The 9,357-nt window shown below is 49.2% G+C and overlaps 1 protein-coding gene across 2 annotated transcripts; it reads right to left on the bottom strand.

Annotated features, from left to right (window-relative positions):
* Window positions 1–4: 4 nt before the first annotated feature.
* LOC116942159 (deoxyribonuclease gamma-like) lies at window positions 5–8,890 on the bottom strand. Of its 2 annotated transcripts, XM_032953771.2 has the most exons (8): window positions 8,605–8,888; window positions 7,543–7,631; window positions 6,827–6,913; window positions 6,011–6,123; window positions 5,301–5,413; window positions 4,681–4,835; window positions 2,725–2,821; window positions 5–597 (listed from the first exon to the last, which is right to left on the bottom strand). In XM_032953771.2, the coding sequence occupies exons 1-8, from the start codon at window positions 8,773–8,775 to the stop codon at window positions 526–528; spliced, it is 897 nt and encodes a 298-aa protein (XP_032809662.1). In that variant the 5' UTR covers window positions 8,776–8,888; the 3' UTR covers window positions 5–525. The 2 variants fall into 2 exon arrangements, with proteins under 2 accessions (XP_032809662.1, XP_032809661.1); XM_032953770.2 differs by lacking the exon at window positions 5–597 and having other exon boundaries at window positions 1,628–2,821; window positions 8,605–8,890.
* Window positions 8,891–9,357: the final 467 nt, after the last annotated feature.

Here is a 9,357-nt window from a genome sequence, read left to right as displayed (position 1 = left end):
CAAATAATCTCTAACATATTTTATTTATGGACGAGGCCCAGAGTCCTGTTCTAGCCCGGGTTCGAGGCAGCAGCACGCCGGTGGGTGAAACTGTGCAGATTTTTCTGCAGATTTATCTGGAGCGCCGAGGGTACAGCTCTAGAATTGCACACATCCCTCTCGTCGCTCCGCTGTGCTAGAATGCCATTCTTTATCTATGCATCTGGTTAAAACCATTGCAAAGCAGTATTACAATATCACCCTAAACTATCTGCGCAAAGAATAGGCCTCTGACCATTTGTCTTGTTCACACAGGTGGTCACTTACAAAGCAACATTACGGAATTGTCGAGCCGATAATTTTCATATTCAATCCGGCTCTATGTTGTTTACATAAAGTTATTTTTTTCAGGTTTAATGACACGATGCTTGATTTTTCAGGGTTTCTTAGCTAATTTAATGTTTCATTCCCATCCGAAAAGCTTCCCAAGAGCTGAGTGTTAAGTTAATAACGGCTTTGTGAGTTGGCAAGGCGGTTGGGAAGCGATCAGAGCTCGTGATGATGCACCGGAACCTTCAGCTTTACCTCCACGGGGTAGTGATCACTCACCTCCAGGGCCTGAGCACACAGCACCACCACAAAGTACACAACATGATAGTCTAGAGTTCGGGATCACAGTGGCGAGTTTTACATTACACAACAACAGCCGCATTCTCCACTAAGTATGCCTAAGGTGTAGTATACTTTGAGGCCATCACATGAAGTATCAACGATCGCTGGGAGGTCACGGGGCAGGCCCAGATGTTATGGGTTGAGTGCCTCAGGTGACTGGCAGGTGCACCACCTGCCCTCTCCCCACTGTGCCACCTTGCTGGGTTTTAGCTGCCCGGCGCTCTGATCATTGTTGTGTCATTCTTCTGCCTCTCATTATTGCTGAACAGTGGCTGCCTCCAGCTGCCCATGAGCAAATGTCACGAACCCCCTGCACAGAGGCCGATCTTTACACCTCTGGAACCAAATTTGGGTAAGTTCTTTCAGCTCCATGTCCCTCTATACCACATCAGCCTATCTCTTTTTTAGCCCATACCACACCTGTTTAGCCGTCTGATCATCCTAACCTTTCAAGCTGATGCGACACATGGGCTACATGGCCCAGCCAACACAGACTCACCTTTTGGAGAAATCCACTGATGGGACTTTATCGAAATCTATTCGTATCTGTAGGCTCCTCATGCAGGGAAACATGGATGAACCAGGATTTATGAGATGCGGATTGGCCTGAGGCAATAAACACACTGTTCATGTCAGAGAAGTCTTCTACCCTCTCAACAAGGACTCTATCACTGAGATAGAAATGGAGAGAGTGGAGTGTTTTATGGCAAAAATATTTGATGACCCACATTGATGTAGGATGTGGATAATGTCGTTATCGAAAGTTGCGACACAGCTAATCATTTGCCTGGTTGGTTCTCACCGTGATAGGGCCAAAGTAGTTGTATGTATGTATGTTGCACTTGTTTTGCACCGTGCTAATCTGAGATGTGGAATATCGGGGATCGGCTGTAAACTTATCGACATTGAAAATTACATTTAAAATGTCAGTAATTTTGTGGCACATGTGTAGTGGCCTTATTGACGTCGGAGACTGTTCTTTGGAGGCAACACGTATTTATTACAAACACTTCAATTACAGTGGCGAATCTGATACTTGAAGAGGTAACGGCCTCTTCACCCATACTCTACAGAGGGAACGTTCCCCAAGCTCTAGCCCACGCCAGCTCCCTGGTTCCCTCTATCCTAGTCCTCAGGAGGCTATCTGACCTGGCCCAGCTTCGGCGCAGGTCCCGATCACCAGCCACACGAGCCCGGCCCTCAGAAGAACACAGGGCCTCGCGGCTCTGGTGTCACACCCTGGCTTGCTTTGCCTGGCCCTCAAAAGGACAGCGGGCCAAAGGAGTTCCAGGGTCTAGCTAATCGATCTTCTTTCTTTACTGGCTCTTCATCTTGCTTGAGTCGAACTGCCCCTCAGCTCTCCGGGTCCCACCTTTTATACAGTCCCTCTCTGAGGGGTGGGGCTGGGAGAGATCCACAGCATCCCCCACAGCCCCCCAGGGTGGTGGCCGTAGCGGACGTGTTTGTGGCCACCGCCCTACAACCGCGTGTCCCCCTCCCGTAACACCTCTACATATGTATACACACACGCATATTCACGTGGCATTTTTAAATAACGTTCTTGGAAAATAAATTATTCATCCTAATTTGCATTGTGCTATCAGCATCGTATCACACATTACAAACATCTCCACTCCGAACTCTCATGGCATCGCACAATGACTTTTAAGCTACTTCAATCGACCACTGTGCCCACACCAGAGGCCCACCTTTTATATACTGTAGTTTATGTCTTCTACAAAAGAGTTTGTAGCATATAAAATCTAAATTTGATTCTTAATATTAGTTTAGAAAAAATGTGTGCACTCAATGGTGACCATGGTGAGACCACCAACTCTCTACTCTTGAGAACCCAGTCCAATTGTGGACGGCTGCCCGAATGGAACCCGGGATCTCGGAGGTGTCGACTTGGCATTGACGCAGCGTTAAATTCCTTCATCCACCCAGCCGTCACTCAGCAGGTGGTCTCCGGAGACAGTACAGAGCCGTGGTACACGACATTGCTGGCGAGGGGAAGCCCCTTTGTGCTTTGCCCTTGCTTGCATGGGCAAGCGACCCGCATTGGATGCCAACCTTCTCATTGCTGAGTCCATACTTCTTCTGGAAGTTGAACGCCCTCGCAGATCCAGCAACCAGCGCACTGCGTAACTCCGTCCCGTGCACCACGATTCTGTCATTGAATACGCAAAACGAAAACAGCTACCCACCAAATTACCGATAGCGCACAAGTGTTGATTCCTCTGCACAAGCCTGAGTCTGTAGGCAGACAAATAGCGGGAGACACGGAGGTGAAGGTGAAGCCTCTGGACCAGGGGTGGGCAAATTTTTTGACTCGCGGGCCACAATGGGTTCTAAAATTTGACAGAGGGGCCGGGCCAGGAACAGATGGATGGAGTGTTTGTGTGAACTAATATAAATGACATGTAAAAATCATTACATGAAAGGATTTGGCCTTTAACAGGTAGCAAAGCATTTATTTGCAAGGCAAAGTGCGCCATCTAATGGGGAAATTGGGGTATTACAGGAGAAAGGTAAAATTTAATTGAATAATAATATTTGGACATTGTTCGACGGGCCGGATTAAAAAGCCCAACGGGCCGTATACGGCCCGGGGGCCGTACTTTGCCCATGTCTGCTCTGGACAGTGTCAGTTTGGTGTCTGCAGATGTAAGGCTCCATTTGTTATTCTGCCTCTTTGATCTGAATTTTTTTATTTACAGTGGTCGTCAATTTGCTGTAAATGCTTTAAATTAACAACCGTGCCCTGAGTGTAACCCTGACGAGATCTCCACAATTAGCATTATCATGCACCGTTCCCTCACACAGGACTTCCTTCATAAGGCTTACATCTACATCTGTTTAGTCTCTCTCCCTTGTACCTCTGCCGTCTGTTCTGTATCCAACTCGCTCTTGTCTTGCTCCTGTCTCTCTTCTGTCTCCCTGTCTCATACGCTAAGCTGGGCAACTGAACAATGTTGAAATGTTATGAACTTTAAAATTATTAAAATGCCTAAGGCTCAAAATCTAAAACCTGCATTTGCAACTGCAACTAACCGATTTAATCCGTCCACTACTGATAGTGAACAACGGCAGTACACAATGACAGCTGATTGACGATGCCCAGCTGTGAAGGCCGATCTCAAATGTACACATTCCATGGCCACCGCTAGAACCTCTACTCCTCTTGGCCTGATGTTTTCAGCGATATCTTCCATCTGGACCGTATATGGGCTGTTCACATCTTTGTTTTTATAAGCAGTAACCACATTGTCTAAAACCAGTTTGCCGCACATACACATGTTTCGCGAAAAAAATATTTTTTTTAGATTTTAACTGATAAATTAATGGAGCTGCCACAGTGTTCGGGAGAGCAGCGCACATGACTTGCAATCCAGAGGCCGCAAGTTTGACACCACAGCCCGGTGCGGCAGTTACATCTTTACATAACCGGGAAATGAGGACAAACGTACCACGCGGTGACTTGGACCGCCGTGCCGTTTGTACATTCGCGCGAGCCAATCGGTGCATTCATTCCTGACATTCCACAGGAATCGGTTAACGGTTCTTGACTTTCCGAACCGGTAATAAATAATGAGACAGTTGACGCTGTCGTATAACAACCCTAATACGAGTGCATTCTCTAATTTGTTTCTGGTCTCCCTTGCAAAAACATTTGTTGTTGTTTTAATGGGTTCTCAAGTTGCAATAAAATAAATGTTAGATTATTAACGTTTCTGAACGATCATATATCTGATCATTATGGGTGCACCCATACAGAACATAGCAGGCGTCAACCTGCCACGTGCTGTCTCTGTGACAGATGGAAATCGTGTTGGTCCATCCGTGGAAGGGCTCTAAAACATCGCGAATCAAATAAAATCGTGCCGTCTGTTGCTGGCCGCTTGACGACTTGGGCCTGTGCTCAGCCCCTGTGTTTCACAAAAACAAAGCCTCCTCCTCCTCCCCCCGCTCTGTTTGCGGGAGGAGGTCCGCGGTCCGTGCCGCCGTGGGTCGAGGCGCCGCGCGTACCGGTCGTAGGCGCAATCCGTGTTCTTGTTCACAGTGGTGTCCACATCGTCCCCGATCGCCCAGTGAAACGACGGGTCCCGAATGCGCACGTGGGACCAGTTGGTGGCCGAGACGTAGCCGCAGGCGGCGTTGAAGTCTCCCAGCAGCATCACGTTCTGCGGGCCAGTAATCGCGCCATGGCAGCGGCACCGTCACAAGGGCAATGACAATGCACCGTGTAGCCATCTGCCATCCACTACTGGATGAGGGCCTCCTCATGCCGTGATAATCGCGGGGATTATTTGACCATACTTCGTCACGCTGGTCAGTGCTGGTTGATAAAGGCTGGGAGCATAGACGTGGGAGCAAAGAAGTATAGTACAGCCCACCGTGTGGCCTAAGCCAAACCAACACGCTTGGTGGCTTCCCATCCAGCCAATGTCGGTGAATATCGCTCCTCATATTGTCTCAGTGGCATGGTGTCGTCTGTGTAATGGTTGAGTAGGAGAGTGAGTGTGACCGCATGTTGAGTATCCTCTGTGTAGGTGAGTTGAGAGTGGGCCGACAGGGTGTGCGTGTCCTGTGTAAGGGATGTGTGTTGGTGTGACCGACTGTCGATCCGCGTGTGTGTTAGACGTTACCTGGTTTCCCCAGAGCCGCACAACTTCCTCAAACACGGTATGCAGCTTCTGCAGTTCCGACACGGCGCTCTTTGGCGAGGTGTGCTGGCCCACCAGGATCAGATCCTGCACCGCTGACACAACAAGCAGGGCGCTCACGAGCAGCACGGAGAGCACGGGCACGGACCAGCCGGAATGCGTTCACCGCTTGGCTGCAGAGGCTTGCGGTACATATCCGGAAGGTTGCCCTGGTTAACTGCGTGGTTGTATTAACCATACATACGTGACATCTGCTTCACAGTGAAAGATACAGATCCCGTGACGCCATTTGAATACAAGTAGGATACCGCAGCTCCGATCAGCACGGTTGGCAACGTATGATGCGAATGAAGTTCAAAATACATACAATTCACGGTACACATATATATCGGTGTGTTGGTGTCACTGTACACATTTGACAAATTACTAGCAAATTACTTAATTGGTAAACACCTAGCAATCATCGCCTCCTACTGCAAATTGCAGGACTTACACGAAAATAGAGTCCACTCAGTGAGGCTTTCCTGTGTGAAGACGCGTAATTATATGATTTACATGCAGCCATACACACGTGGGGGCTTGTCATTTGCAGGTCAGGTGCAGGTCAGGTCGCGCTGCGCTGCAACACTGCATTGCAGACGCGTGTGCTGAAGGTGACCCCGTGTGCCCTGATAACCCCGCGGGGTCATTACCTGTCTTGGGTGAGTGGAAACGCACCGAGAAGGGCTCGCGGAGAAACACGCAGGGCCCCTGCGCGTCGTTCTCCTTGTACTGGTGGGAGTCACGCAGCTTCACCAGGTTGCTCCTGGACAACGAGAGAGCACACGAGGGCTGCGTGAGGTTCTCGTGAACTGCGTCGTCGTCATCGTCTATCCACGGCTCCCCCACGCCGTCTCCATACATCACAATCCGACTCGCTCCTACTACGTGTCAACGCCACGAAGCTTGACAACTTATTGACCAGCGTGCACTCATGTTCCATTGCATTTTGTCAGTGGCCCTTCTTCCGTATAGCACGCACTGATTATGATTGCTTCTTGTACATGTGGAGTTGTTTTGTTGAGTGTACGTCATGTGTTTTTGACAGATAAGCTTGGGGCACATTACACAACAACGGCTAAGTGTCGTAGTTGTGGGGCGAGTGCGGTTCCATTGATGCCAAACGAACGAGTGGCTGAGTCAGCACAGCGTGACGCTGGCAATTGTGGCTTAACCCTGTAGAGGTCAATGGAACGTAAACATGTGGGAGAGCGCCGCATGACTCGAGAGAAGCCGCACTTGGGTCACGGCACTGCACCCTGCCACGGAGTACACTTCGGGTCCGTTAGTTATCTCATAAAGGGGAGCAAATCAGTGATAGTTTTGCAAATTGAAACTAAACCGATTTAGGTGAGTTCATAACTGGATTACGCTGACATATCCTTGTGTGAGCATTATATAAAGAAAGAACAGATGTCGGCTATATCTGGTTTTAAATCCGTCACACGCTCGGTCTTGCCGTCACTCACCGGTAAACGAACGCGTACTGCTCCCTGTACGAGCCCCGTCCCAGGCGCTTGCTCGCCACGTAGGAGTAGGGATGCCCCCTGTGCTGGCTGCAATCAGATTCGTACATTGAGGGCACCCGCAGTGGACACAGTGTCTGTCCACCCATCTCACGAGCACCGGACTGTGGCCGTGCGGTGGACACGCCGCTCGCCGTTGTACGAACCTCGGCGGTGCCGAGACCAGCAAGGATGTATATGGGGGCAGTGGCGTGTGAGGAAGATACCACTACGAGCTCATGGGTCTCACTATGAATGTAACAATCAACATAGCTCAAACTGTGAAGTATTCACACGACTTATGCCCTCCCAACACCGCGCAGTAACTCTACTCACACCATGTCAGCCATTTCCCTTGTCCCCCCCCACTCCCCAAAGTGAGGTCTTACACTCACCCCCCAACATCAATCGTCCTGAGCAGGTTTCGAACTTGTAAAATTTGAACCATGACGCAGGCACACAATTGCCTACTCGTTTGCAATGCCGTCGGACAATCATTAACCACCATTGTGAAGCAGACTGTGTATGTTCTGGTTTGTACAACCGAAGTATGAACTGGGGCGGCCTGCCAGATTCGAACCGCGAACCTCTGCAACAAGCGGCGACCGCTGGACCTTGTCACGGCCCCAGAGTGCGTTGTGTAACAAACACAAATACTCGAGAGAACAGAGAGACATCACTTGTTGAGTTGCTCCATAAGGCGAGGGAGTGTACAGTTCTTGCAGTCCCGGATCTCCATCACGAGTGTGACGTCACACCGAGATATGATCTATCACAGACATGGAGAGAGGGGAATGGGCTCCACGTTTGCTCATCCATTTCTCAACAACATCTTCAGGGCTACATGAGCACTGGGGCAGTGCCTATCTCTCCTGGTGGCCCTGAGCAAGTGGTGGAAATTTCACGTTTCCATCGCATATCGCGTCTCTTGACTGCGGCTCCCAATCGCCACAACACAGAGTGGAGGCGCTGGAGCAAGATAATGAGTCCTTGCAATAATGAGGCCTATTTATGATCATCATGTAAAGTAGATGTGTCATGCCCAAATATATGTTATCCTGAACGTTCCCTTGCCCATGTAAGGAGTTGTAAAAACAAATCGATGTAAATAATTGCGATTCCAGTTCCATGCTTGACCCATGCCAGATCCCATACTCAAACCCACGCTAAATCACATAATCGCGAACCCATGCTCGAGCCCATAATAGCTCGATTGCACGGACTTTTACTGGTAGGAACGAAGTTGTAAACTGAGTGTACCAGCCTGCAATAGATTAATGTGTCCGTCCCCTTTCAATACTTTAACAAAGTGAAATCTCGTGCTGTTGGGTGTAAAATCAGCAATAGACAGCGCAGAGACTTGTCCTACCAGCCCACCCTGCAGGGACCTGTTTTTGTCACGCCTCAGCGCACACTAGGGCTGGGGGCACTGCACATTGCAAACGATTCCTGCCTCTGCTCCCAGTGCATCATGCCACCGAGTTTTACTCAAATGTTACGCGACAAGTCAGTTTAGCATATGCACTCATTTTTATCCTCATCTACCGTGTTACAATACCTTTTTTTAATATGAAAGTTTTTGCTGCTCAAACGAGCATTGAGGGATTGGAGCTCATCTCCTATTTAAAGCCCTGAACCCAGTAGTAGAAATTCCACAAAGCAGTCTATATTTTATCGACCACAGAGGAACAATAAGCCTAGGAGTTGAGTATTTTAACCATTATGCAACTCCTGGATCTGACCTTTACGATGATCTCCATCACGTGGGGCTTGGATGCCTTGGCTTGGCCAAACGTCTGAATGTTGAAGGAGCAGATCTTGAGGTCCGATGATGCCCCACCACACACGAGGGACAGCAGCAGCGACAGCCACAGAGCACCGGCATGGCCCCGCGTGGTCCTACCCTCACACATCTCGGGGACACACGCGGGCCCTGCGCTCCCGAGTCCCACCTCCACACGAGTCCCACAGCAGCAACAGCAGCTGCCACACAGACTGCCCCCGTGCTGGGTTATTGGGAAACACTTCCCATTCCATGCGCGTACAGTGTCCGTGTGGCCATTCGGCCACTTATCTTCAGGAAGCGTGTGGCTTCCTCATGTGAGTGGGGCAGCACTCGGGCAGATGGCACGAGTGGGTTCTGCGACACTTGCGGTATGGACTATATCATTTGAGACTGTCTAGAGTAATTATTACATACATTTACATACAAATTCACTTTGTAACAAACATTCAGGTCCATTGATATTCCTGACTTGTTATATCATCATTTATATATATATAATTTCACATTATTTTCATGTTATATTAAAAAAATGAAAACGCTTGTTTTGGGGCTGTGTTTCTGTGTCCCTGCATTGTAGACATTGCTCATGATGCATGGCAACCCCATTTAAGAGACATTTGTTGCCGGTTTCAAGGACAATGGACACTGGAGACATTGGAGAGGCCACACTCCTTGCTGGGAGTACAGACACAGCATCGTGGTGTCTCGT

The sequence above is a fragment of the Petromyzon marinus genome, chromosome 13, assembly GCF_048934315.1.
Source record: "Petromyzon marinus isolate PM22_M1 ecotype Great Lakes invasive population chromosome 13, UKy_Petmar_22M1.pri1.0, whole genome shotgun sequence".
Classification (NCBI taxonomy): domain Eukaryota; kingdom Metazoa; phylum Chordata; class Hyperoartia; order Petromyzontiformes; family Petromyzontidae; genus Petromyzon; species Petromyzon marinus.
The sequence above is the reverse complement of the archived record's forward strand: the minus strand, read 5'-3'. Positions and strand labels throughout refer to the sequence as shown.